The sequence below is a fragment of the Chaetomium strumarium genome, assembly GCF_033439665.1.
Source record: "Chaetomium strumarium strain CBS 333.67 chromosome Unknown B0T15scaffold_1, whole genome shotgun sequence".
Classification (NCBI taxonomy): Eukaryota; Fungi; Ascomycota; class Sordariomycetes; order Sordariales; family Chaetomiaceae; genus Chaetomium; species Chaetomium strumarium.
The window spans coordinates 4075777-4102658 of record NW_026944429.1 but is presented as its reverse complement, the minus strand read 5'-3'; the positions used below and the strand labels follow the sequence as shown (position 1 = coordinate 4102658).

The 26882-nt window shown below is 57.3% G+C and overlaps 9 protein-coding genes across 9 annotated transcripts; 4 read left to right on the top strand and 5 right to left on the bottom strand.

The window, feature by feature from the left end:
• The first annotated feature begins 32 nt into the window (after window positions 1–32).
• On the top strand, window positions 33–1933 carry B0T15DRAFT_518878 (uncharacterized protein). Its single transcript, XM_062868394.1, has one exon. It carries the CDS (start codon window positions 210–212, stop codon window positions 1809–1811), a length of 1602 nt encoding a protein of 533 aa, XP_062726361.1. The 5' UTR covers window positions 33–209; the 3' UTR covers window positions 1812–1933.
• A 25-nt stretch (window positions 1934–1958) lies between these two features.
• On the top strand, window positions 1959–4079 carry B0T15DRAFT_426127 (Inosine/uridine-preferring nucleoside hydrolase domain-containing protein). Its single transcript, XM_062865644.1, has 4 exons — window positions 1959–2245; window positions 2511–2596; window positions 2687–3364; window positions 3504–4079. Exons 1-4 carry the CDS (start codon window positions 2195–2197, stop codon window positions 3880–3882), a joined length of 1194 nt encoding a protein of 397 aa, XP_062726360.1. The 5' UTR covers window positions 1959–2194; the 3' UTR covers window positions 3883–4079.
• Window positions 4080–4202: 123 nt separating this feature from the next.
• Window positions 4203–5924, bottom strand: B0T15DRAFT_42688 (kinase-like domain-containing protein). The gene is made up of 3 exons (XM_062865660.1): window positions 5710–5924; window positions 5075–5642; window positions 4203–4997 (listed from the first exon to the last, which is right to left on the bottom strand). The coding sequence occupies exons 1-3, from the start codon at window positions 5827–5829 to the stop codon at window positions 4429–4431; spliced, it is 1257 nt and encodes a 418-aa protein (XP_062726359.1). The 5' UTR covers window positions 5830–5924; the 3' UTR covers window positions 4203–4428.
• Window positions 5925–6614: 690 nt separating this feature from the next.
• B0T15DRAFT_42732 (nucleotide-diphospho-sugar transferase) lies at window positions 6615–8281 on the top strand. The gene is made up of 3 exons (XM_062865665.1): window positions 6615–7224; window positions 7320–7462; window positions 7584–8281. The coding sequence occupies exons 1-3, from the start codon at window positions 6922–6924 to the stop codon at window positions 8083–8085; spliced, it is 948 nt and encodes a 315-aa protein (XP_062726358.1). The 5' UTR covers window positions 6615–6921; the 3' UTR covers window positions 8086–8281.
• Window positions 8282–8430: 149 nt separating this feature from the next.
• Window positions 8431–11335, bottom strand: B0T15DRAFT_42702 (uncharacterized protein). The gene is made up of 2 exons (XM_062865662.1): window positions 10675–11335; window positions 8431–10578 (listed from the first exon to the last, which is right to left on the bottom strand). The coding sequence occupies exons 1-2, from the start codon at window positions 11124–11126 to the stop codon at window positions 8478–8480; spliced, it is 2553 nt and encodes an 850-aa protein (XP_062726357.1). The 5' UTR covers window positions 11127–11335; the 3' UTR covers window positions 8431–8477.
• A 3559-nt stretch (window positions 11336–14894) lies between these two features.
• B0T15DRAFT_42633 (uncharacterized protein) lies at window positions 14895–16150 on the bottom strand. Its single transcript, XM_062865647.1, has 2 exons — window positions 15649–16150; window positions 14895–15589 (listed from the first exon to the last, which is right to left on the bottom strand). Exons 1-2 carry the CDS (start codon window positions 16019–16021, stop codon window positions 14949–14951), a joined length of 1014 nt encoding a protein of 337 aa, XP_062726356.1. The 5' UTR covers window positions 16022–16150; the 3' UTR covers window positions 14895–14948.
• Window positions 16151–16307: 157 nt separating this feature from the next.
• B0T15DRAFT_426116 (nucleolar protein 14) lies at window positions 16308–19452 on the top strand. Its single transcript, XM_062865643.1, has 3 exons — window positions 16308–16664; window positions 16721–17167; window positions 17218–19452. Exons 1-3 carry the CDS (start codon window positions 16365–16367, stop codon window positions 19228–19230), a joined length of 2760 nt encoding a protein of 919 aa, XP_062726355.1. The 5' UTR covers window positions 16308–16364; the 3' UTR covers window positions 19231–19452.
• On the bottom strand, window positions 19453–23005 carry B0T15DRAFT_518855 (glycoside hydrolase family 38 protein). The gene is made up of 2 exons (XM_062868393.1): window positions 21290–23005; window positions 19453–21230 (listed from the first exon to the last, which is right to left on the bottom strand). Exons 1-2 carry the CDS (start codon window positions 22784–22786, stop codon window positions 19764–19766), a joined length of 2964 nt encoding a protein of 987 aa, XP_062726354.1. The 5' UTR covers window positions 22787–23005; the 3' UTR covers window positions 19453–19763.
• Window positions 23006–24344: 1339 nt separating this feature from the next.
• On the bottom strand, window positions 24345–25486 carry B0T15DRAFT_507231 (uncharacterized protein; the record flags this gene model as incomplete). Its single annotated transcript, XM_062867634.1, has 2 exons — window positions 24345–24732; window positions 24786–25486. 2 exons carry the CDS (start codon window positions 25484–25486, stop codon window positions 24345–24347), a joined length of 1089 nt encoding a protein of 362 aa, XP_062726353.1.
• Between the last annotated feature and the right edge of the window lie 1396 nt (window positions 25487–26882).

Below are 26882 nucleotides of genomic sequence, written 5' to 3'. Positions count from 1 at the left end.
GCGAAATCACCTGTCCCGGTACTACTAGTACACCTGGAACTTACTGGGGTTAAAGTGGCCCACTTTCTCGTACAGTACCTTACCTACAACCTGAACCCTGGTCACTTATTTAGTGTACCCTTGTCACTTCGCCCCAAGTGAACTCAGTCCTCGAGCTCAAGTCCTGGATCTCAAAACTCCGAGCTGTGGCCCCGCAACCTGCCGCCGCCATGAATAACGAGCAATTTCGCCGATTACTACTCGCAAACGCGGCCAAGCCAAGCCCGGACGAAAATGGCAGCTCTCCTACGACTTCCCGCCCCGCGTCGAGCGCGCCCGTCGCCCTGGGATCCAAGCTCCGATCGAGCATTCCCATGACCCCTCGCTCCGTCGCCGGCGGTGCGCGCGTAGACTTTGCGCGACAGCTCGCCGAGCGAAATCAAGCGTTCGAAAAGACACAAAAGAAGTTCAGGACCTCGGCGCCCAAGGGCAGCAAGTTCGCCCAGGGGTACGTGGACCGCGCCAAGACGCGACAGGAGCAGGAGGCGGACGAGCGCGCGGAGCGACTGAAGGCTCTGGAGGAATCATTCAAGAAGGAGGAGATCGACCGCGAGACATACGAGCGGCTGCAGCTCGAGATCGCGGGCGGCGATCTGTCCAGCACCCACCTGGTGAAGGGGCTGGACTTCAAGCTGTTGGAGAGGATACGAAGGGGAGAGGACGTGTATGGCAAAAAGTCGAAGTCGCCTGAGCCGGCCGAGGAGGAACAGCGAGGTGCGCCAGAAGAGGATCCGGATGACATCCTAGAACAGCTCGAGTCCACCGAAGTCAGGGCGGTCGAGAGGGAAAAGGTGCAAAAGAAGGGCCAGTTCGCCACTGCGGCACTCAATCCGGGGCAGAAGAGGACGCGGAACCAGATTCTGGCCGAATGGAAAGCTGCCAGGGCAGCGGCCAAGGCCAAGGAGGAGTCGAGCCTCGGTTCGAAGTTCAAGAAGATTGGCGAGAAGAAGACACCGGGTACGAGGATAGAGAGGGACGGTACAGGCCGCGAGGTCATGATCATTGTCGACGAAGACGGGCACGAAAGGCGCAAAGTCCGGAAACTCGATCCCAAGGCGGTGGAGGACCTGGAGAAGGAAAGGGAGAGGGAGGCCTTGGCATCGGGTACCGTCCTCGGTATGGAAGTACCCGAGTTCTACAGGAAGCAGCTAGAGGCACAGCAAGCCGAGGAGGACAGCAAGGAGATAGCCATCTTCGATGATGCCGGCTCAGATTACGACCCCCTGGCCGATCTAGAAGGGTCGGACGAAGACTCCGACGAGGAGGGCGAGGCTAAGGAGGGATCCAAGGAGACAACAACAGCGGAAATGCCTCCACCACCGAAGCCAGACGTCACCGCGGCAAGGAATTACTTCAAAGATTCCAAGACGGGTCTCACATCAGAGGAAACGTACAAGGCCCCCTCACTAGACGACCCTGCCTTCCTGGCAGCGCTCAAGAAAGCCAAGGCGACCAGCGCGTTAGAGAAGTCAGAGGAGGAACGGAAGGCGGCGGAGCGGGAAGAGCGGCTCAAGAAGAAGCTAAATGAGCTGCACCGAGACGAGGAGGACATGGACATGGGCTTTGGGTCCAGCCGATTGGAGGACGAGGCAGACATGGAGGAGACTAAGGTCAAGCTGTCTGCCTGGGGCGATGACGACGACGATGATGATGGGAAAGGAGGCGGCGGCGGGAAGGCAAAGCGGAAGAGGGGCGGGAAGAAGAAGAAGGGGGACAAGAACAGCTTTGAGGATGTCATGAAGGCGATGCAGAGGCAGAAGAGCGGCGGATGATTACCTTCGCTCACGAAATATAAACACACAAAAAGTGGTGAAAGAGTGAACATCAACGCATCCTTGAAACTCCGTAGAAAGATGGGTTCATTGACTGAACTGCCTAATTGGGCGAAATCTCCTACTTTCAATGGATTCATGGGATCGGCCTTCAGTGGACCCTACTAAAACAAGTTTCCCGCTGATTGCCGAAAGGACACGCTTGATCTTCAACTAAGATCTCAACTCACCGAGTTTGTTAATTACAGACTTGCTCTCTCATCAGTTCGACATTACTATCTTGGAGCAACACAATTGACCTCGAGTCTCACTTATTATTACTTTATTACTTACGAGACAGCGAAGAACTCGTTACCCTCATCCCTTTCAGAAAGCGGTTCCAGATGGAGGACACACGGATCCCGGTCTGGCTCGACTGCGATCCAGGCCACGATGTAAGTGATCGATCCGAAGCGGTGACTGCCTGTTCAGGGCGCTTCCGTCGTGAGTCGGAGGGCCCGGGCGCCGACGCCGGATGGCCCACTGGTCACGCCCGAGACAGCCGAACCCCGGGGCGGGGGCAGAAGCGCGGGGACCGGGGACCGGGTGACGCCCCGGATCTCAGGACACCATCCGCCCGGCCTACCCCCGATTTCACTTCCCGCGTTTATTATCAACCTAATTTAGCACCCAAGCTCACCAACCTCCCCACCTCCACAGGACACCTTCGCCATCCTCCTGGCCGCCTACCACCCGGCAATCCGCATCCTGGGCGTGTCCACTGTCTTCGGCAATGCCTCCCTGGAGTAAATCAAACCTCCCCTTTCCTTCTCCTTTTCCTCTTTTCTCTTTCCTTCCCCCCTTATCACCTCACTGCTAAAAAAAAGCCTCCCAAGAAAAACAACGCGCAACGCAACTTCCATCCTCACGGCCATAGGCAAAGCCGACGCGGTCCCGGTCTACGTCGGCGCCTCCAAGGCGCTCTTCCGCCCGCCCATGCACGCGCCCACCGACATCCACGGCGACTCCGGCCTGGACGGCACCTCGCTCCTGCCCTCGTCCCCGACCGCACAACCCATCACCTCCATCCCGGCCGTCGACGCCGCCTATGCGGCCCTCAAAGCCTGCCCGCCCAAAACAGCATGGGTGGTCGCCACGGGCGCCTTCACCAACGCCGCCACCCTCTTCCTCAAGTACCCGGACCTCATCCCCCACGTGGCGGGTCTATCGCTGATGGGCGGGGCCGTGGGCGGCGGGTTCACGCCCGCGGTGCTGGGCACCGTGGACGGCGTGGCCCGCGTCGGCAACTGGACGCAGTACGCCGAGTTCAACGTGCTGGCGGACCCGGAGGCGGCGGCGTTCATCTTTGGGAACCGCGAGCTGGCGAGGAAGACGACGCTCATTCCGCTGGATGTCAGCCATTTGGTGCTGACGACGGCCGAGGTGCGGGATTTAATCCTCTATGGGCGGGAGGAGGTCGAGAAGGGGGAAAGGGGGGAAAGGGGGAAGGGGAAGACCACCAGGTTGAGGACGATGTTGGTGGAGCTGTTGATGTTTTTTGCAATGACTTATAGGTGAGTTCGTCCTTTTTTTCTCTCTCTCCTTCAGCTTCCCCCCTTCGGAAGGCCTTTTCCTTTTGCGGGTGGCTTTAGAAAGAAAGAAAGAGAGAGCAAAGGGGCTAACGCAAAGGCAACTCGATGATGAGCACGGCAGCGATGTATTTGGCATCACCGAAGGCCCGCCGCTGCATGACCCCCTGGCGGTGGCCGCCGTCCTGACGGGCGTGGGGGACAAGCACGAGATCCCCTTCTGCGACAGCGACCCGGCGGAAGAGCCGGGGCTGGCGCAGCGGGAGCGCTATGAGGTGACTGTGGCCACGGAGGGCACCTACGAGGACGCCCGCGCGGGAGCCCGGACCGGCCAGATCACCGCACGACTGCTCCCGCCCGGCGAGGAGGGCGTGAGGATACCGCGCAGCTTGGACATCCCGCTGTTTTGGAAGGTCTTGGAGGAGTGTGTGTCGAGGGCGGATGCGGCCAATGCGGCTGCGGAGGCTGCGGGCAAGGCCGCTTCTGGACCGGTGCTGAACTGATATCAGCAGCAGATAGATTGGTTTGGCGTATCAGTGTGTTTGATGGCATGGTCCCACGGTAACTAGACGGTATCTTAGATGTACGATCTTGCATAAATCTCTCTACAGGACACGATATGCGGGCCAGCTGGCGGCTTCGGAACGACGGCGGCTGGCCGTGCTACAATGCGGAAATAGAATCAATCGATCTAATTTAGTGGCATGTATCACCCCTGACCCCTCTTCCGATGACTTGCTACTCGTCCGGCGAAGCTCGGAAGCGCTTCGTTTATACCACACCGCAAGACTGTGTCAAAAAAGAAAACCCCCGTTGATAATGGACTTCGTCGGCGAACAGAGGCCTGCTTGCCCCGAGAGCCAGGCACAAGGTATATATACTATTGAGCTGTTGACCACCCCCACCGAAACATGATACAAGAAGAAAAGTCCACCCAAACAATTGATGCCATCTTGACCGCCGTCCAACGCCAACCTAGATTTGGAACCCGCATAAAATCCAGTTATGCCACCACACATGCACATTCCCAAACCCCCGCCCTTCCACGCTCAAGCTGCCCCATCCTCAGGCAACTCATCCACCACCCGCTCGACAATGTCAATCAGCTCGTCGATATCCGGCCGCTCACTCGGCTCCACCTTCAGACACCTCCGAACCACCTCCCGGATAGGCTCACTTATCGGCCCATCATTCAACCCCGCAGCCCCGTTCGATCCCCCGCCAGAAGCAGCAGCAGCAGCAGAAGTAGCGGGCGCCTTGGCCTTGGCCTTCTGCTTGCCGCCGGGCCCCTCGTCCGGAAACCGCCAGTCGCCCGAGAGCACACAGATGCTCAGCGACCCGCCGGTCTCGTCGCTACGCATCTCGAACGGCGACTTGCCGACGAGGCAAGCGTACAGCGTGCAGCCGAGCGACCAGATGTCGACCTTGGTGTCGATGACGGTGCCCGTCTTGACGTCGAACAGCTCGGGCGCGCGGTACGGCATGGTGCTGTGCTCGGCGGCCGTGTCCTGCGTGGCGATGGCCAGGGACCGGCTGGTGATGGGCAGCGGGGACACGGCGATGGAGCCGAGGTCCATTATGATTGGGTCCGTGCCCGAGTCCGAGATCATGATGTTCGCTGGGGACTCAGTCGTCAGTATGTCCGCCTGATGATGGTAGGAAGGTTTGAGAGATGTGAAAGAAGAAGGGCCTCACCCGGCTTGATATCCCGATGCGCATAACTCCTCATCGACCCCGGCGCCGCAGCCGGTAGCCTCTCGTCCTCGGTCATCAACGGCCGCTGCTGCTCCGTCTCATCGTCCTCGTCCGCGCCGTTCCGCCCCTTCGCCGCCCTCACGTTCTCATCCACCCCGTCCACCCTCATCTCCATCCTCTCCCCGGACCTGCCGGCAGCCGGGCCTCTGTACTGATGCATGTCCTTCAGCGCCCTGCACACCCCGAGGAACAGCAGCATAAGCCTCTTCTCGGGGAACTTGGTGTGGTTGACCAGGTTGGCGTTGATCATGTCCTGCAGGTTCCCGCGGCGGTAGTAGGGCAGCAGCACGTAGACCGTCTTGGTCTGCTCGCCGCCGCCGCGCTCAGTGGCAATGGCGTAGTCGACGCTGTGGATCACGCCGGGGCTGTGCGCGAACAGCTTGTACGCCTCCACCTCCTTCATGGCCTGCGCGACCGACTCGGCCCCGAACGGGCAACGGATCTTCTTGAGCGCGAAGAGCTCCGAGGTGGACGTGTCCTGGACGAGGTAGACGTAGGAGAAGCCGCCCTGGGGAATATTCCTACGTTAGCGCAAGGGACACTTTGTAGACCGGTTCTCCTAGCTTTAGCCGTACCTCGCCCAGCAGGCGCAGGATCTTGAAGCTGCGGTTGTTGATCTTGAGCGTCGGCGAGCTGGGGAAACAGTTCAGGCAGCTCCCGAAGGAGGAGAGCAGGTCAAATAGTACTTGCGCCATGGTGCGCTGTGTTGCTTGGGTTGTCGATTGAAGGTCGGATTGGAATGGCCGTTCCTCTTGGTCCGCATCAACGACACTGGACCCAGTTCAGCCGCCTTTCGCGGTTCAGGAACCTCCCTTCGCAACCAGTGGTTTTACGACCGCAAGACAATTGATTCCGGTATCCGAAGCAAATGGACCACACCAGGCGTCATACAGACACAGAAATCGAGGGAGGGGCGCTTTGGTTGGGAACAGGCGTCTTGCGCAGTATCTTTGCCAGCGTCCTCTGACTGAAGGATTGTTGAAGTAGTGAGCTGGCCCTGATCGCCAAGACGCCGCACTGAATGCGCTGCTGTGCAACGGTAGGCGACAGGGTAGTAACGTTATGGTGGGGCAGCTCCATATCCCGTCCGCATGGCGGCGCATGGAACCCTCCGCCTCCGTGGCTCCGCCGAGCCCGGTAGTGGGGCAAACTTCTTCAGCTCTCAATGCCGTGACGTTCTTCCCGAGCTTTCCGCGCATGGAGCTCTGTGTAGTGTGGGATTCTGAGAGGCCCGCTAGTAGGAGTTGTGAATGTCGGGAGACACAAGAGCATAGCGGCAAGTTAACGTTATAAGGCCGAGGGGAAGAGAACAATAGAGACACATGTCGACGGCGAGAGGCGTGACTCTACGTGCTCTAACCAGGGTCCAGGGTTGCCGACATCTCCACAGACGGGAGCTGCTCAACCACATGGAATACGATACCGGGCCACAAGAATAAACTCATGAGCCATCACAACTTGTCAGCAACAGTAATCCAAACCTGAAGTCCAGTGCCGTTGTCCATGCTCCGAAAGGAACCAATGGTATTCAGGGGGTAATCGTAAATTAGGTGAAGGGCTCATCGAAGTGGTTGAACGCCACACAATGACTATATTTTCTCAACTGTTCCCCAAACTCAACGAGGATTCCGAAAATGGCCCTAGCGCTCGGGTAGCTGGTCTTTTACAGCGGAACCCGTGCAGGACTCGGATTAGAAATGCGAGATTTTTGCCCTTTGTTCCTTCCACCACGGAGTCCGTAAGGTACTGTTGTTTACCATTTGTCCCTAATAAACGACGGTCTCACGATGGCTGCGGATGTGGGCTACGAGCCCACCAAGATCTGGACCACGCTGCTCTCCAACAGAGCCTATCTGGCCGGGGCACTGGTGCTCGCCCACACCCTGCGCAAGACAGGATCCCGATATCAACTCAAAATCACGGTGACCCGCGATGCCGAGGCGGATAAGGAGTTGATGAATGTCCTGGCAGCTGCTGGTATTCCAACCATCGTCGTCGACAAGCTGGAGCCCGGGCCCAGGGCAGACGGCAGGGTCAGCAGGAAGGGTACCTGGGAGAAGCTTGCGCCCTGGGGATGGACCGAGTATGAGGTTTGGTTTTGCCCGCTTGCTGATAGGAACTTGCTTTCGCTGTGATAGCCTGCAATGGCAACATGACTGACCAGAACTTCTGTGTAAATACCTAGCGAATCGTGCTGCTGGACAGCGACCAGATCATCCTCCAGAACATCGACGACCTGATGACCCTTCCTCTCCCCGAGGGCTTCATCGCGGCGAGCCATGCGTGCACTTGCAATCCGCGCAAACTCGCGCATTATCCCAAGGATTGGTAAGCCCGCGTGTTGTGTTGTGTTGCCATCCGCGCGAGAGGAGGAGGACGAGTAGGAGGAAGGGGAAAACGGGGAAGGAGGAAGAGCGACTTCTAACCCAAGAGTTATTATCACTGCCAGGATCCCCGAGAACTGCGCCTTCACAGCCGCCGACAAGACCACCGGCAACCCACGACCCATCACCGATTCCAGCCCGGGGAACCACCACCTGCTCAACAGCGGCACCGTAGTCTTACAGCCGTCGAAGGAAGGCTACGACGCGCTGATCCACACACTCAACACACACCCAGACGTGCCCGACATGCTGTTCTTCGACCAGGACCTGCTGGCCATCGTGTACCGCAATAGGTGGACGCCGCTGCCGTACGTGTACAACGCGCTCAAGCCGATGCGGGCCTGCCACTGCGACCTCTGGCGGGACAAGGACGTCAAAATCCTGCATTACATCCTCAACAAGCCCTGGCAGAGCAGGACATACGACGGCAGCGATGCGGTGGAGTCGACGCACAAGCTGTGGTGGGATGCGTATGCCGAGGTTGAGGAGGAGTGGACGCAGAGCGCCGACGAGAGGAAGCGCAAGCTGTGGTACAGTGTTGTCGTGTCTGTCGTTGCGCAGGCTTGACGGGCAATCGAATCGATGCCGGATGGCGAGCGGCAGTGGTTGAAAGCGTGCCCCCTAATATTGGAACCAATGTTGAATGACAGGGTCAGGCGCTCGTCTCGGCGGTGTCTCTTCTGCGGTAGCTTCCGGCGATGAACACCTAGGAACGATGGACAAAAACTGGAATGAGACACGACACCCCAACCAAGCAGGGTTGTTTGTATGTATGTACCTGTACAGTGTACATAACGTGTACATAGTTCGCGCTGGCATTACAAAGATAACAATACCCCTGCTAGACACAACAATAACCCATTGAAAGAAGCCCAATGACCCGAAAAAAAAAAACCAAGAGAGGTAAGCTAACAGCAAGAACATGAACTGGGCCCCTTGCAAGAAGAGCAAGCCGACCCCTAGAACGCGTTCTCAAAGGGGCAGTCCAGGCTATCGTGGCCGTCCCTCTCGCATATGGCGCACCACTTGCCCGCGTCCACCGTACCGCTCTCCTTGCCCGCCACTGGGCCCGAATCCATCAGGTTCGGCGCGAGGGCCGGTGCCGTAGCCGGTGAGGGGGTAGTAGTCTCGGTGGTGGTGGTGGTGGTGGCGAGAGGTGGTTTGGCAGTCTTCAGCGGAGACAGCGGCGCGGGTTTGATTCCCGGCGCCTCGTCCTCACTCTCGGCTTCTGCCTGCACACCGTTGCTCCTCCCCGTGGCAGCGGCGTCCCCGTTCGGCTGCTGGTGGTCCAAACCGAACACATTCGTGCAGGTGAGAATGTCATGCCCGGATGTCTCGCAAATCTCGCACCACAATGTGCTGTTCTCCGTTGCCGAACTGTAGGTATCACTCTCGTGCATCGTGTCCAGCGTGTGGCCGCGGTTGTTGTGCTTGTGCGCGGCGAGTCCCTTGTGCTGTGGTTGCGACTCAGGGTTGCCGGTGCTCGGCGGCGCGATCACCGTTCCGCGCGAGTCTCGGATCGAGCTCCGCTCGTTGTCGACCCCGCTGATTGTCAACGAGCTCGCGCGGGCTCCCCGTCCAAGAGCGGTCATGACGCTTCCCCTACGCAGCGCCTCCAGCTCGCGCTCGAGCTCCTCCTCGCGCGCAGTCTTGCTCTCCAGTAGGGCCCGGAGCTCGGCGACTTCACGGTCAAGTTTCTCGCGGGTGAGGTGCTCTTCGATGGACTCGCCCGGGCCGGGGCGGAAGGATGATGGTCTCTGGGAGGGATTCCCATCCGAGTTATCCTTCGGCACCGAGTCTCTGCTGAGCGAGTGAATGATGGCTTTGAGCCCCCGAATCTCATCCTCCTTCTGCTCTAACTCCTTCGACACGGCGCCGCCGTTGACGCCGTTCATAGCCGATTGCGCCTTCTCCCGTTCACGGCGGAGCTCGGTTCGGGTCCTTTCCACTTCCCCTCGCAAGAACTCCACCTCGCCGCGTGCCTCAGCCTCGCCTCTCCTGGCATCCTCGAGCCCCTCTTCGAGTTCCTGCACCAGTTCCTCGAGTTGCTTTAGCTGGGCTGCAATTGTGTCGACATCCGAGGTTCTGTCCTGCAGCTCCTGAATCTCTTGCATCAGTTCCTCAATCCTCTTCTCGTACACCCTCTCCGTTTCCGCGCTCGCCATTTCCAGCGTATCAATAGTGCTCCGGAAATCCGCTCGGTGCGCATCGAACTCGGCTGTGAGCATGGCGATCTTATCGTTCTTCTCCCTTACGAGGGCCCGAAGCTGCGCCGAGTCTTTGTCGTCGATGCTATCGCGCCGCTGCAACGGCGGTCCCTCCGAGTTCTCGATCAGCCCCTGGAGCTCTGTCAGGCTGCTCTCCATCTCGGCGAGTGTCGCGGCTTGTTCTTTGAGTTGACGATCGCGCTCCTCCAGTTCGGCTCTCAACCTCTCAAGCTCTTCGTCCTGCGCATGGTTACCAACTCGGGATGCCGCCCGCGACGCCGGCCGCACCTTAAGCGAAAAGGAACCGTTACTGCCATTCGTCTGTGTTCTCTGCACACCCACCATGGGGGGTACTTCATCTTCCATGAAGTTCGGGTGTGAGGTCGTTCCCAGCGCAGAGACACTGCGCGGGCCGACACCAACACTCCCTTTCCGCACGTGGCTCGGTATTCGCTTGCTGGGATCGCCCGCTGTTCCTCGAACGCTCTGAGCAAACTTGTTGCTCGACGTCGGGCTGCCAAACCTGGCAGGCACCGCTGGGCTCGGGATGGTCGGACGTGGGCCGGGCGTCATGAGCCTCCTTACGGGCGATTCTGGACGTGGGAGGGACGGCCGCGTCTTCTTGCCAAGCGGACTCGAGGCCCGGCTCGGGCCGACGGACTGGCTGAGTTTGGGTACCCCTGGAGTAGGCGGTGTGAAGTTTATTGAGTTTTGGCTTGCGACCTTCAGTCCGCCGCTTGCCGGCGTGTGCGGGAACGACTTCCCGGACATCGGGGGCGAGTCGCGCTTGATGGCCTTGGATAAAGGCAGGAAGATGCCGGCGCCCGGCTGTGTTGTGGTGAAGTAATAAACACTGCATGCAAGGTGACCCAGATTAGCACCACCGCCTTCTGCATCTGTTCGTTGCCGCAATTGCTGCAAAACTGGCGGAACACCGAGAACAGCTTACCCGTCAACGTCACCGCTGTTCTTCCCTCTGGGCGCATAATCGGGATGCAGCTCGACACCAGCAAAGGTGCCCTTGCGCCCGGCGACAGGGCCGATGAAGCGGACGGTGCCCGTCATGCTTCCAGGGACCTCAACCGTATCGCCGACGGTAATCTCGTCGTTGCCGCCGAGGCGGCCCGGCGTGAGTGGCGGCGGCATGGTGTCGCTGGTCAGGACTGAGTTGTATGCGTAGCCTTCCGAATCATCGGGGATTGCCGCCAACGAGTTCTGCGTGAGCGCAGCGACTGACCCCTTGCGCGAGAGCGCCGGGGCAGCCAAACGCGATGACTGCGCTGTATAGAGCTGGTTCAAATTCGGGGTCGACGCTGTCGCGATGCCGCTTCGACCGGGTCGTCTTGCCAGGGTGTGTCGTGTTGTAGTGTTGTATGTTGATGTTGAGGTAGTGGTGGACATGTTGGGTCAACAAGTTGTGGCGGCAAGCGCCCTGGCGACGGCTTTAATTGTTTACCTACCTTCACCCCACTTCTTTCAGGTTCTTTGGGGTTGGGGGAAGCCGAAGCTGGGGCCCGCTAAAGACGGGAGCGACGGGAGCGCCACCTCGGCTCACCGCTGGGCGCGGGCACCTAGTGTAAGACCTTCGGGGCAGCCCAACGAAAGACGGATAGAAGAAGTCCACTCGGTTTGGGCGACCAGAAAGCGGTTATGGCTGTTTCGCCTGTGGCCTGTTTCAAACCCGGCCTCTGCGTTGCCCAATGCCAATTATGAAAACAACCAAGCGGAATAAAGCTCCGAGAAACAGGTGCCTGCTTTGTTTCTTAGGATGTTCAGTCTAGTTGGTCTGAGGTTTCAGGGGGCCTGCTTCCGTAATTATTTAGTCCGTGATGTTGAGTAGGGTGTTGGAAATAAGAAAGCTGAAGGCGATGTGAGAATGGGATCGGCGGGGTAATTGAATGCTCTGTACCTAGGTACCCAGCTACGGTGGAAGAAAGGGGGAAACAAACATCACCTCTGGGAAATGACAAGGGTAACCGTAGCAAGATGGAGTTGCGAATAATGAATAATGAGTGGACAGCAGAGGGCAGCGAAGACGGCCGACCGGCAGGCGCGAATGGCTGGGAAACATCGAAGCAGAAGACCAATGGCTTTACTGTGTGTATGTTGTTGTTATTCACCCAGTGTTTCTCATGCATCTCCTACAGAGGTTACCGGCAAAAGTTTTCAAAGTGGGCCAGGTACCGGCAAGGGTCACACACCACGCCCTGAATGTACCAACGCGTCGCGCGCAACCATCAGAAAACATCAACATAACCCACCACCTTTGCAATGGCTTTAGAGCGCCCCTCTACACCACCTAGCCAGCGTTTCAAGAACCCTGATCTCACTCGCGATGAGCGTCTTCAAGTTCAAACCCTCCGCAATCTTGGCCTTACATACGAGCAGATCGTTGCACAACTTGGCCTTACCTACAACCAAGTTGGACATGCTTGCCGCGCTCCAAATATCACACCAAAGAAGCGCTCTGGTCGCCCTGGTCTTCTCAACCCTGAACAAGTTAAAGAGCTGATCGCCTTTATTACCTCCTCGAAAGCCTCTCGTCGAATACCTTACTCGAAGATCCCTCTTGCTCTTAGCTAAGACTATTCAAAGTACGCTATCCGCTACGCCCTTTGCAACGCTAGCTTTAAATGCTATGTTGTATATCGAAAGCCTCCGATTACCGAGAAGAACCGATAACTCCGCCTTGACAATGCTCTGGAGCATGTCCACTAGCCTCTCGAGCGATACTACGAAATCCTTTGGACCGACGAGACCTGGGTAACGGCAGGCGCCTATCGAAAGGTCTGGGTTACACGCCGTCAAAACGAGGTATACGACCCGACTTGCATCGTTGAGCGTAAATAACGGCCAAAGGGATGGATGTTCTAGGGCTCATACTTAGTGAAATATGGCAAAGGGCCTGCTCTTTTCTAGGAGAAAGAATAGGGGTCGATAACTGGGGAGAGGTACTTAGAGAGAGTTGTCCCCCTTATTGATAGGTGATTTCGGCTTCATCTAGGCCAGGTATTTATATATGACAATGCCTCTCCTTATACTGCTTAAGTCACTTGCGAAGAGCTGATAGCTTAGGGGATCTCTGTTTATACCCATCCCCCCTTTAGCCCTGATCTAAATCCGATCGAGAACGCATGGAACTGGATGAAGGATTATATTGCAGTTAGCTACCTAGCGAAGATATCGTCTGACCAATTACGGGAAGCAGTAAATACTGTATGGGAAGCAATCCCTGAGGAATTTCTTAGAGAGTGTGTAGATACAATGCCTATACGGCAACAGGCTATCATTGATGCCAATGGAATGTATATCCCTTTCTGAAGGCTGCGCGACGCGTTGGTACATTCAGGGGTTGGTGTGTGACCCTTGCCGGTACCTGGCCCACTTTGAAAACTTTTGCCGGTAACCTCTGTAGTGGCCACTCAGCGGCAAGAGACGACGACGTTGACACCCGACCAGGGTCCCGTTCATTCTGCAATTGTGTGGGCCTCTGGTGTTGCCGTCTCTCCTACCTCCGGCGGATCAGAAAACAAAACAGACAGAAAATATAGCTTGGACGAGCGCTTGTTGGCCCTGACTTAGATGCTGATGAGTCTCCATAGTATGAAGGACTCCTAGTTGCGTTCCCTTTCCATGTACGGAGTAGCCTCACGATCTCACGAGGTCTGGAATCCTGGGACGAGATCATCGTCTGGGATATGCATCCCTGGGCCGGTGCCGCGATGCCCGCACCAGCGCGCACTCGTCATTTCCTTTGCCTTGATCAAGCGTATTTTCACCACAATGCCGATTTCTTCCACTTTGCGTCCCTCCATCAAATAGTACATTCCTTTGTCTTTACTACCAACATCAAATGCTAGTCCCTAAGTAATAAAGCGTGTGCCAACAAACACAGCGGAGCTGACCTAGCCCGGACATCTTGGAGCCATGTCCCTGCGCCGGTTGATGCAACGCCGGCACGAGGCTGTGGGGCCTCTGCTGCATAACCGTGGGGATGCCGGGGTTGTGACCACCGTTCTGCAGTGCTGCACAGCACCTTTAGTTAATGCAGTTTGCGGCGTTGCACCTGAGGGCCTTCGAGCTCTCCTTTTGGATCAGGGAAGAGATCTCCGTGGTAGAGACTGCATCCGAACTGCTCCTGTGTGCTAAAATCGAATTTCCACACGCGATGAAGACCAGAAATAGCCTCCCCGCTCTCCCTGATGACAATGGCCAACATATGGATGCAGCTTTGAGTAAGAACATTGATTCAAACAATCAACTCGAGAGAGCAGGTCGTCGGCGTCGTTGAGCAGCCCAGCATCCAACCTCTTCGGCCTCGGTTGGTGTTTGGCGATACTGGCAAAGGCTGGTTGGCAGTGCTGAAGAAAGTCAAAGGAGAGGTCGGTGCGAGAGGAGACGAAGCTGCTGTTCGATCGTTTTTCTCAAGTCTGCCTCTAGCTGTTGCCGCAATGTTGCCGCAAGTGGCTGCCGAGCCTAGTGCAGTGCCTCCTTTTTAAGCACGTGCAAGGATTATCAACTTCCAATGAAGTACCCGCAGAGACCCGTGGGTAAGAAGTGCTTGAATTTTGTGGAATGGTTGTGGGTTGTCAGAGTCAAGTTCAGAGCCCCGGCCAGAGCCCATATTTTGCCTTTATATTCCGTGCCCCAGGTGTGCATTGCACCTTCCAACAAGCTCCAGATCCAAAAACAGCCACGACACAATGGATCACAACGACACCTACCTTAGGTACCGTAGGTATAAACGCATGCAATTCAACTACCTAGGTATCTATCACCCAGCCATCGCCTCTTCCGTTTCTACGCATTGTTTATGGATGTGGGAAACTTCGTCCACGCAACGGTTGATAGAAACCTGTTGCAGATCGGCCCAACCCTCCTCTGTAAGCTCCTTTACGATACGGTTTGGCCTGGATCTGTAATCGTAGGCTTGGACAGGGCGTGCCCAAGTCGGACTTTGCGATCCATCGGGCTCCTCGTTGTGAGAACGGCCATCGACCACCGAAGCCAAATAGCGTATTGCCTTCAAGTTGCGAGGGACAATGACAGCTCGGGGAAGTTAGCGATGGTCCCCTTGTTCCCGGAACTGCGGTATAAGCGTTCCCATCGGCATTGACCATCGACGTGAGCGTCCCGGCTCATACCTTGCTCGCAATTAGATATGCTTTGTAAATGCAGCTTCAGACCTGCCATAATCCCCGTTTTCTCTCGGTCATGGTGGAATCACGTGGGAGAATCCGGCCGCTGGATGATATCATCGCTGTTGACAGGTCGGCTCCCATCATTCAGAACCATAGCCTCGCGATGCCGATGCCTCATACGTTGCTCCTCGACCTCGACCGAATGCACTGTCTGGAGGGAACGGATCAACAACGCCGTCGGGTCATCCTCACTAAGGTTCCTGACACTGATGTTGTTAGGGAGCAGAACCTTGAACCGCTCAATAAGCGGGGCGTTGTCCTCGGGGTCGCTGTCTGTGGGTGATGGCGGGGCGACGAGCTCCGCCCTCTCCAGAGCCTCTTGGCCAGATGGACAAGCACGAATTGAAGCGACAATGTCAGCGATGTGGTTGCCTCTGCAGCGCATGTACTGCGCAAAATTCCGCTGCCGGTCCTCCTTTGTGATGCCCCAGTTTTGCTTCGCCAGCCACTTCTCAACAAACTTGGCTTTGACGAGCTTTTCAGCGTCGTAACAGCTGAGCAGCTGACTGACGTACATTAGACAGACTCGCTCCGTTATGTCCCGAAGCGCGTATTCGTCAAAGCCTTCTGCCTCAAGCACGTCTTGCTTCGGGTCAAGGGACAACTCTAGGCATCTGACCAGGGCAGCATAGGCTTTCCATGTATGGAGCCGCTCCAGGCTTTCTTCACTTGCAGTCAGCACCATAGCGGAAGTCGTGTGGAGCATACCAGGCCGAACTTACCAGCGTCAGCGATGATGATAGAAAGCGCCCTAAGATTCTTCAACCGTTCTTCATAGTCCTGGCGCGTGATGCCCCAGAGCAGCATTTCGATCGCGTCTCGGTCATTGACGGCTCTGTCGCATACGATCTTGGCAGCCGTTTCACGGATCGAGTAGTTGTAGTGGCCGAGCAGTGTGTCGAGTGTGCCCAGCTTCAGCGCGTCTTCGGTCTCCTGGGTGATGTACTGTGTCTTAGGCTGTACTGGCTTAATCTCGGCCTCGTCGCGCCACTTCCTAAGGAGGATGCGCACTCCCCAGAGCCATCCCACTGCATTGAGGGCTAAGTAGCCAAACAATACCCGGTCATCCCGGATGAATCTGATTAGCAAGCCCATGGCTTGGATGTGGTTCCTGGATGACGATAGTGTTGGTTGTGGTTGTTTGTTTGTTTGTCATTACGCCTTCACCTCATGTGGAGGTATGCGGCTTAAGTTACGGTAGATGACTAATCAAGCAGAAGTGGGAGCTGCAGTTTGAGTTCGGGTTCCACATGGAAGGCTGGTCCATCATCGACAGCGCGTTACTGCCAGCGTTCACCGCCAAATTTCTGCACGTAGGTGGGGCAGCTGATAAGATAAACCGCTACGTACTGGAGCAACATCCCAAAAATCTCTGAGCCGGATTGGAAAAGCTCTCGAATGTGACAGCTTGGAGGAAAGCACTGAGCCAATCCCCACGATGGCCGGCTCCCAGTTAAAGAGGCTCAAAGCCTCGCTCCGCGAACAGGGACTCATCGGCCCGCAGCAGTCCAAGAAACAGAAGCGCAAAAATGCACAGGACCAGAAGGGCAAAGATGACAAGCGCCTGCACCGGACGGAGGCCCTGGCCAGCATCCGCGAGCAGTTCAATCCCTTTCAGTTCAAGACCAACGCCCGGGGGCCCAAGTTCGAGGTTACCACCAATAAGCCGGTCAGCGACAAGACGGCCATGGCCATCAAAGGACGGCCTGGACTGGCCAAAGCCGTGGGAGAGGAGCGGGTATGTCCACCTCCCAGGGGAATCACTTGAGCTCTTTTGCTAACGGGCCCTTCAAGCGGCGACAAACGCTCCTTGTAGAAATGCAGCGGCGGAACAAGGTCGGGGGACTCATCGATAGGCGCTTCGGCGAGGACGATCCGAACATGACGTTGGAGGAGAAGATGATCGAAAGATTCACCCGGGAGCAGCAGCGGAATCATAAGAAGAGCGCCGTCTTTGACTTAGAAGAGGATGATGACGAGCCCATGGGGGGGCTGACCCATATGGGCAGACCGCTGTTCGACGACGACGAAGTGGAGCCGGCAAGGGACGATTTCGAGGAGGAGGAACTACCGTCAGGCGACGAGTCTGACAGCTCGCGCGCCGAGAGAAGGAGGTTGAAGCGCCAGCGCCTAGCGGAAGCCGCCGAGGAGCAGGAAGAGGAGGACGAGCAGCCGGAGAGGAAAAAGACCAAGAAGGAGATTTACGAAGAGATTATCGCCAAGTCTAAGTTCCACAAATACGTAGGTCTTACCGGCATGCACGGCAATAACGATACGCTAACACGCTCCAGGAACGGCAAGCGGCCAAAGAGGAGGACAATGAACTCCGGGAGGAACTCGACAAGACCATGCCTGATATCCAAGCCCTGCTTTTCCAAAGGGAGAAGCCCCCATCAAAGGACCAGAAGGGACCCCAAGACTCCATCGTCATTGCTGGGAAGGACAAGGCTGCTCTTGAAAAAGACTACGACATTCGGGTGAAGCAGCTCGCTGCAGACAAGCGAGCGCAGCCGGCCGAGAGAACGAAGACAGAGGAGGAGAAAGCAGAAGAAGAGTCCAGACGACTCAAGGAACTCGAGGAGAAGAGGCTTCGGCGCATGCGAGGCGAAGCTGATGAAGAGGAAGAGGAAGAGGAGGAGGAAAAGGCAGAGATGAAGGGGGGCGCTGATGGACAAGCATACGACCCGTTCAGCACCGAAAACGACGAGTTCGGTCTTGGAAAGGGGGTCAAATACCGGCCCACTGCCACAGAGTTGGGGTTCGATGACGAAGACGACTTCCTCATCGACGACGACCTCGTTGCCAGTGGATCCGAATTGGAGCTTGACAGCGACGACTTGGGAAGCGAGGAGAGCGAAGATGAAGATACCGAATCAGACGCAGGCTCCGACGATGACGAGTTCGTCAAAGGCATCTTAACAGAAGCGGAATCCAAGGACCCGGTATTTCAGGCGACTGGAAACGTCAAAGGCGACGACGAGAATGGGATACCTTATACTTTCCCATGTCCGCAGACCCACGGAGAGCTGCTCAAGGTGTTTCACGGTATCGAGGTGACAAAGCTTCCAGTGGCTGTTCAGCGCATCAGAGCGCTCTATCATCCCAAGCTGGACAGCAAGAACAAGGAGAGGCTTGGCCAGTTCTCGCAGGCGCTGGTACAGCATGTGGCATACCTAGGTGATCGATTCGAGCCGCATTGGTTTCCTACCTTGGAGAGCCTAAGCCGGCATATTCATTCACTGGCCAAGTCCTTCCCCATCGAAGTGGCCAAGGGATACCGGGCCCACGTCCTTGAGATGGAGCAGCAACGGGCCCTGTCTCTCACCGTTGGGGATTTGGTCCTGCTGACTGCAATCGGGACAACCTTTCCCACATCCGATCATTTCCATCAGGTGGTGACTCCGGCGATGCTGGCCATTGCGCGTTACCTTGGGCAAAAGATTCCCCAGCACCTCTCCGACTATGCTACTGGAACCTACCTCTCGATCCTCTCATTACAGTATCAGCAATTCTCGAAGCGTTATGTGCCCGAGCTGGTGAACTTCTGCCTCAACACATTATGCTCACTGGCGCACGAGAAGCCGCGGGAGAAGCTGGGCTTCTTCCCGGTTCACGAGCCAGCTGCGGGAATCCGGATCAAGGGCGCGAGCACGACCACCATCCGGCAACTCAACTGCAGCGACTGCCAACAAAAAAAGCAGTCTCTCTCCCCAGAAGAGGACAACTCCCTCAAGGTCGCCATCATCAACACCATAACAGCGGTTCTCAAGACCGCTGCGGAAACATGGCACAAACTGCCAGCCTTCTACGAGACCTTCCAACCCGCGCTCCTCGCGCTGCAACACCTCACCTCCCAGCCCAACGCCGCCCACCTCCCCCCAGCATTAACGGCCAAACTAACCGACGCGGCCTCAACCATCACGCGCCTCCTGCAACTAGCCCGCCTCTCCCGCCGACCCCTCGAGCTGCACCACCACCGGCCCTTGGCCATCCGGACGTACGTGCCCAAGTTCGAGGACTCGTTCGACCCGGACAAGCACTACGACCCGGACCGGGAGCGGGCGGAGCTGGCCAAGCTCAAGGCGGAGCACAGGCGCGAGCGCAAGGGCGCGCTGCGCGAGCTGCGCAAGGACGCCGACTTCATCCGGCGCGAGAACCTGCGCGTCAAGAAGGAGCGCGACGCGGCGTACGAGAAGAAGTACAAGCGGCTCGTGGCCGAGATCCAGGGGGAGGAAGGGCGCGCGGCGAACGAGTATGCGCGGGAGAAGGCGGCGCGGAAGAGGAAGGCTGCGCGGGGGAGGTGAAACTATTGTTATGTTATGGCCTGGTCTGGTCTGGTCTGTATTGGGCTTGGGTTGGTCGGTTGTATTGTACAAGTACAAGTACAGTACCTATCTCTGCGAAAGAGGTGCAGGTGGGTATCTGGGTGTTGGAGCTATAGGTACTCCTGGTGTTTCCGTCTGGGCCCAACCTGGGCGGGTGGCCTGTTTGGCTCACGGAGTTACGAGAGAAACAGAATATCAAATTATTTACTATACTATTCCGCAACCATGGCAAGGCCCCCTGCAAAAAGCATTCATTCATGATTCGGTTTTTTCTTTTGCTCATTACTCGGCATAGTAACTAGTACTCCTCGTTCCTATCCCTAGTTCCCTTATCCGTTCGTCGTTATCCCTGACGTCTCCCCATGAAACAAAACTTCTACACAGTTACACCCACCCACTTAAGGAAGATATCTACCTACCTTACTAGTACGTTACAGAAACTACGCCTTGTCCAGAAACGTCCACTCAAAGCTGGAGGTAGGTAGGACCAGATACCCTGGCGACGACGGCCCCTAGGCTTCAGAAGCCAACTGCAGCTTGAACGTGGCCACCTCGAACGGTCTCAGGTCCACGGCGAACCTACTACTAGTACTTCTGCCACCACCCTCCTCCTCCAACACAACAACTTCGTCTTGCACTTCCTCCAGCTCGTCCTCAAGCAGATTGACCTTGCACACCCGCGCCACATGCCACGTCGTCGCCACGTAGCCGCGCGCCCGGCCCCCCAAGCTGTCATAGATGCGCAGGATGACGCTGCGCCCCGGCTTGGCGGGCAGCTCGCCGCGCGAGACGTCCTCGTCGTCCTCGCCGCGCTTGACCGTGTCGAGGATCAGAGCCGGGCTCGAGTCCTCGGTCAGATACACAGGCGGCCTCTCTTCCGAGAGGGGGAGGAGGAGGAAGGGGTCTGGGATGTTGTTGTTGTTGTTGCTTCTTCCTGTTCTTCTTCCCCCGCTCTCCTGCGTCGTGGGCTTTTTGGAGAGCAGTTTGAGCGGGTTGTTGAACTCGAACGCCTTGCGGACCGTGACATGCGATAAAGCGCCGCGGTGCGGGAGGATGGCCCAGCGGATTGTGTGCGTGCCCATGTCGGCGTGGGCGTCGGGGGCTTTCGCGGAGCGCAGCAGCGAGAGGCGCATCGTGTTCCCCGCGGTGGCGAAGCCGTACTTGGAGTCGTTGAGCACCGAGACGCCGTAGTCGTGCTCCGACAGGTCGGCGAAGCGGTGCGAGCAGACCTCGAACTTGGCCATGTCCCACGACGTGTTGTAGTGCGTCGGCCGCCGCACGATGCCGAACTGCGTCTCGTAGCTGGCCTCGGTGTTGCGCACGTCGACGGGGAACTCGACCTTGAGGAACTTCATGGTCTCATGCCACTCGACTTCGCTGGAGACTTCGACGTAGGATTGCTGGCCCTTGATGGACGCCGCGAGGCTGATGACGGTTTTGATGGACGACTTGTCGCTGATCCTGGTGTGGGTGACGACGCTCACACGGTGCGTCTTCTCTTCGTGGACCTTGGTCTCGCCGGAGGGAAGCTCTTTGCGGGTCTCGAGGTGGTAAACCTCGACGTCCCAGGCTTGCCAGTACAGGGGCTTGTCGTCGAAGATGACATACTGGTTGGCCTTGCGCCCCTTGGGGATGACCTCGCGATCGGCCAGCCTGTCGTAGAGCGACGTTATTACGCCGGCTTCCACCTTGACCCTGAGTTGACTATTCTCAAGGACAAAGACGCCCTTCGATGCCTGTTTCAGACTGACAAGCGGCTCGTTGTTCAGTTTGAGCGTCCGCAGGGTCAGCAGTGGGCCATGTCCGCAAGCAACGGCAGCTTCGGTCTCGGAGATAGCGATCACTTCCTTGCGGTGCCACGGTAGCGTGTTCAGCGCCACACCGTCTGCGACGGTCGTGGTCTGCACTGGGGCGACGCCAAGCACCTTCGAGATGTCCTTGAAGAGCTTCTCGGCGGTCTTGAAGACTTCCGCATACATCTGCGTTCTGGTGTTAGCTGGCGTAGTCGGTCTATCTAAAACGATGGCTTCCGGCTCACCTCGTCAGACTCGCGGTAGGCCATTTCAATGGAACTGCCCGGAAGGCAGTCATGGAACTGGCACAGGAGCACCGACTCCCACATGTCGTCCAGGTCCTTCTTCGGGTACAGATACGACTTATCCTTGATAGACGCGATGGTCGCCAGGAGCTCGAGGTCGCGAAGCACAGCCTCGGACCTGCGGTTGTCACGCTTGTTCTTTGCCTGGGTCGTGTACGTGCCACGGTGCAGCTCAAAGTACAGCTCGCCATACCAAGTCACGAAGGAGTCGGCCTTGCGCTCGAGCCTATCGAAGAAATCATCCACCGAGTTGCCCATGTGGACGCGAGGTAGCAGGCCGACGGTGTCGCTGATACCGCGGCACCGGCGCAGCTTCTCGATCTGCTGCCAGGTCGGGCCGCCGCCCCCATCCCCCTTGCCGAAGACGAGCAGCGACGTGGCGTCTTGGTCCAGCGATTTGTGCTGCGACATACTCCGCTTGACGTCGCCGAAGTGGGCCTCGGCCGTGTACGTCTCGGCCGGCGGCATGTGGCAGATGACCTGGCTTCCGTCCAGGGCGACCCAGTTGAAGGTCGTGTGGGGGAAGCGGTTGATGTTGTTCCAGCTGAGCTTCTGCGTCAGGAACCTCGTCATGCCGGCGAGCCGGCAGAGCTGCGGCAGCTGGCTCGAGTAGCCGAAGGTGTCGGGCAGCCAGAATGTCTGGCAGCGCTTCCCGAAGTTGCTCTCGAAGAAGCGCTGCCCATAAAGGAACTGCCGGACCAGCGATTCGCCGCTCGGCATGTTGGTGTCGTGTTCCACCCAGCTGCCTCCGATGGGATGGAACCTGCCTTCAACGACCTTCTTCTTGACGCGGTCAAAGACGGATGGGTACAGCTGCTTGAGCCACTTGTACTGCTGGGCTTGTGAGCAGGCAAAGTTGAGCTCGGGATACCTGTCCATCAGGTCGCACTGGCTGGACCACGACCTAGCCACCTTGCGCTTGGTTTCAGCAAACGGCCAGAGCCAGCAACTGTCGATGTGGCAGTGTCCGATGCCGTACACGACGGGCTCCTTTCCGCTCTCGTACACCCTGGCCGAGTTCACGTTGGAACCGATGTAGTCCTCGGCGATCTTGCGGCACGCCTTGAGCGACTCCCGGTTGCCGAGCTCAAAGGTCTCGATGATCTCGTTGCAAACCTTGAGCGCCTTGTGTTGCTCCCAGGAATCCTCCGGAAACTCCCTTGCCGCGTCGCCAATGATCCAGATGTCGATGTAGAGCTGGCGAGCGTCCGGATCGACGGCCACGATCTCGGCTCGGTCGAGCCGGAAGTATTTGTTGGGGTCTGGCGGCTGGATGGAGTCGCCGCCGGGGGCGTTGCCAAACATGCCGTTGCAGGCCATCTCGATGTAAATGGTGTGTTCCTCTCCATCGCGGAACGAGTCTGGAAGGATCCATTCCACACGCTCACCGCCACCGGTCAAGCCCTGGAGCGGATGGCCATGCTCCGTCCACACCATCCCTTCATTGTTGGCGTCCCAGTGAAGCTCGAGGAGCCTCTTGTGGCGAAGTTCTACCGGGACCTTCAGGACGACCTTGAACCAGTGGGTGGTCCATGAGGGACCGAACCACTGGCCCACGGTTGTCCTCTGGAACTGGTGCGAGACGGCGTCTTTGAAGCTCGGCCTTGTTTGATCCGGAGCGTGCCAGACGGAGAGCTGCACGTGGGGCTCCCCCGAGACGACGGCCTCTTTCATCATGGCAAGCAAGTTCTGGTGCTCATATTGACCGCCCGAGTAGAATTGCTTGATCCGGTCTTTGTAGATGGTGGATATCAATTGGCCCACGGGCTGGGGCGCCCGGAGAGGGTAGTCACTCCTGGGGCCCTTCTGCGTACGGGTCTCGCCCCCCATGGTGTTGAGCTGGCCAGGGCAGGTATGAAGATGAGTAACGTTATATCGAGTTTCTGGTAGGCCGGCGGTGAGCGTGACGCCAGGCAAAATAGGCAGGAAACAATAGTGGCAGCAATGGATGGAACTTGAAACTTGAAAGGTGAGGAAGCAACGATGAGTGTTCGTCACTCGGACTAAGAAGCCGTCTCAAATAAAGTCCCCTCTCTGATAGTTTAAATACCATGAGAGTTGGTGTCTCTTGAAGCTGTACTACCTATGCTGGATCCGAAGTGAAACAATGCAATAACACCGACGGTAGCATGTCGAACGCAGGTGGTTGGTTGACGGATGCAGCTTGGACCTGGTGATCACGAAAGCCCAGGGCGGATGACAGGGGTGTGTTACCCGAACGAGCAGCTGCGAGGAGCTCCCCCGCAAATCCCCACAGAGCACAGACCGACAGACCACAAAGTAACCTTGGGTATCAGCGTTGACAGTTAACACTGCCGGAGGTGGGCTGCTTCCCGCATTTCCATGACTTATTACTACACAGTTACTCGCCTTATTGACGAGTTGTTTCTGTCGGATGACTGCAACCAATTATTTTCGCCGAGCCTCCGTTGTCAGAAGACTGTCAAGCTACGTCAAGCCAAGGTCCATACCGTCGCACTTCCCATGTCTTTCCTCCATCACATTCTCGATGCTCGTGCTTAACAACCTCCGGTGATCTGTCGATCGTTACAACCGGTGCTTTGCACAAACCCATCCGTCACCCGTCAGGACATAGGTAGTAGTACAGAATGATGATTCAGGAGTGGGCCGGCGGGTAACTGTCTGTTTGATCCCAGAATCGAGTCAATGACCTACAATATGTTGCTCTACATGAGTAGATGAGATTGCCTCTTGTTAGTTGCTCTCCTCCATCAATGATAGAGACTACTTAGATACTACCTAGTAGCTCACTATCGCTGCTTGCTTGATCTGACTGTTGACCCTACGAACAGAACTGATTCCCCTACTTACGCAGCTCAAGCAACCCCAACGACGCGCATCATACTTATAGTGAGTAAAGATTTCATTGCCGGTCAGATTCTAGCCGTGCGATCGAACGGATGAACATGCCTAAACCAACCAAAACCCACCAACTCCCAACTAAATCCCACCCCGATGATTCCCACCACCCCCTTCACGAAACAGAGCTCCTGGATCGCTTCCGGCTCCCCTTAGCAATGGTTCCCGGCTGCGCAGCCTGAGAAGTAGAAGCAAACTCCTTCTCCTTCACCCCCCCACCGACGATATCATCATCGTCCTCGTCATACTCCTCCCCGTCGTCCTCGTCTTCCCCGCCGTCATCCTCCTCATAATCCATGAATTCCTCCTCCACCTCGCTCTCACTCTCGCTCTCCGTCTCGCTCTCATCAAATGACAGCACCCCGAGCAGCGGCACATCAATCCTGGCCAGGTGGCTCTTGATCAGATTATCCGCCACGTTGAACAGCTGCGTGTCCTTATCAGCCGGCACCTCGCGGTCCATATCGAAGTCCGCCTCCTCCTTATCCAGCGGCACGTCCTTGCTGCTGCCCGTCGCAACCGATGATGGTACGCCCATCACCACCTGCGCACTGACTCGCCCTTCGTAACCCCCCCACCACCACCACCACCTCCTCCTTTTCCTCCTCCGCATCCGCCTCCGGGCTCTCTAGACATGCCAGCAGCAGCAGCAGCAGCAGCAGCCGAAGCTGTCCGAGCCTTCAACCCGCGCCTGAACGCCCGTCTCTGCCTCTTCCGCCGGCGCTGGATGCGGTCGCGGATGTACCAGGCCACGATGACGGTGGCCGCCTGCATCATCTCCTGGCACTTCTGGCGCTGCGCGTTGGCCCACGCCTGGCACCGCTGCTGCTGGAAGCTGGCCACGGCCTGGCACCGCTGCTGGTAGTAGGCCGCGATGCGGGAGGCCATGGCAACGTAGCGGGGGTCGAACTGGCCCATGGCGGCTGCGGCTGTGGCTGTGGCTGCGCCTGCGGCTGCTGTGATTGGGTCGTCGTGCAGCTGGGGCTTCGTTGACGTGGCCGTCGCGCCGCCAGACGGGCCTAAACTAGGCGAGGCTTGGGAGGGCTGCTGTGATGACTGTGGCCGTTGCGGTTGGTGCGGCGGGTGTAACGGGTTTTGTGGTGTTGTGGCGTTTGTTACTCCTTGTGTCGGACGGATCCCGCTGGCGAAGGGGTTCGAAAAATGAGGAGGCGGAGGCTCCTTCATGAACATATGGAAGTCCGGAGGAGGCGTGACGGGAACCTGGTTCTTGACTGAGAGCGGTATGGATGTCGCCATGATAGGTATATATTAACAAGATGTGTTTGTTGTATCGTAGTTCACAGGGGGACACAAAGGAAAGCCTGTCTTTCCCTTCTTTCGTCACTCAGCTTCCGCGATCAGTGATGAACCACAGCCGGCGGCTAGCTGCGATGAAGTGTGTCGATGGATGTTGAGGGTGATGTTGGCGGGTGGAAGCGGACAGCCCTTCGAACGGGAGGTGATAGGAGGCTGACCAACGACAACCTGGAAGGGCAAAAAGATGAAAACAATTTCAGGAAACGGGCGGCAGGGGTTGGGCCGGCCTGGAAAGAGAGTTCTTTATACCAAGCGCCCCTACCCTACACTCCTTGCCCTGCAAGGTACATACGTCAAGAGACTGTCCAACGTGCCATCCACGCTAAGGCGTTAGCACCAACTGCGCTGCGAGTAGATTGAGTGGGATCATCAGCATCGGGCAAACAGCATCGGATCTGACGAAGGTAGCAACAAGTACAGCTGGCAATGACAAGGCGGCCAACCTGCCATGTTCTCACCACGGACAGCATGTGCACGAAGGGTCCCTAAAGGCATGTCTGGAGAGCCTGACAGTTGTCCAAGCGGGCGGTCGTTGGCATCGGGCCAGTCGGAGTGGGGAGATAGGCCCCAGGCTGGGGTTACCAGGCGGAGCTGACCAAAATGGCCTGAGAGCGGGCTCGGAAAGCGTGGGTATGATGGCAGAACCGGACTCAAATCGGTCGATGCCGACTCGACCTGGCAAATAGCCACCGACGGCGTGCCCAGGCCGAGGGCATAATCGGGCCACCCTGGAATCCTGCCTGCGATTGCGGCGCCGCGCCATTGGTCCTGTTCATCTTCGAACGGCTCGCATCTCTGGAAATCGCGGGAAGAGCACCACATGTCCGCAGCGCGCGCCGCTGCATCGCATTTTCCCTGGATCGGGCATCTTGCCCGAATCTGTCTGTGTAGTTTAATAATAAGCCAGGGACCGTGGTCTACGTTGGCATGGTAAGGTATGTTGGACGCCGCCATCAAGTCTCCGACATGGGGCGACATCGGGATTGAAGCTGTTGATCTCTGAGAGTGCTTCCGCGCGCATCAGGTGTTTTTCTTGTGACCAGCGATTAGGTAATTACCGGCTTTTGTTCGTTCAAACCTCATCTCTCCACTGGAGAGTCTCCAGTGTCCTTGAAGCCTGTTTTTTTTGCGGCTGAGGATTTCTCTCGAACCTGCGAGGAGCCGGATCGTCTTCCGCATGATATCGCAAATGTGTTCGGGATCGCAGTTGCAGCAGGAACCTGACGATTCAGATCGCAAGTGGTCCCATGTTCTCGTCTTCGGCTAGCCAGAACGGGTTAGAGTGCCTTGTCAGTGGGGTAATCCTGCCCTCAGGCCCTGGTCGATAACCTGACGC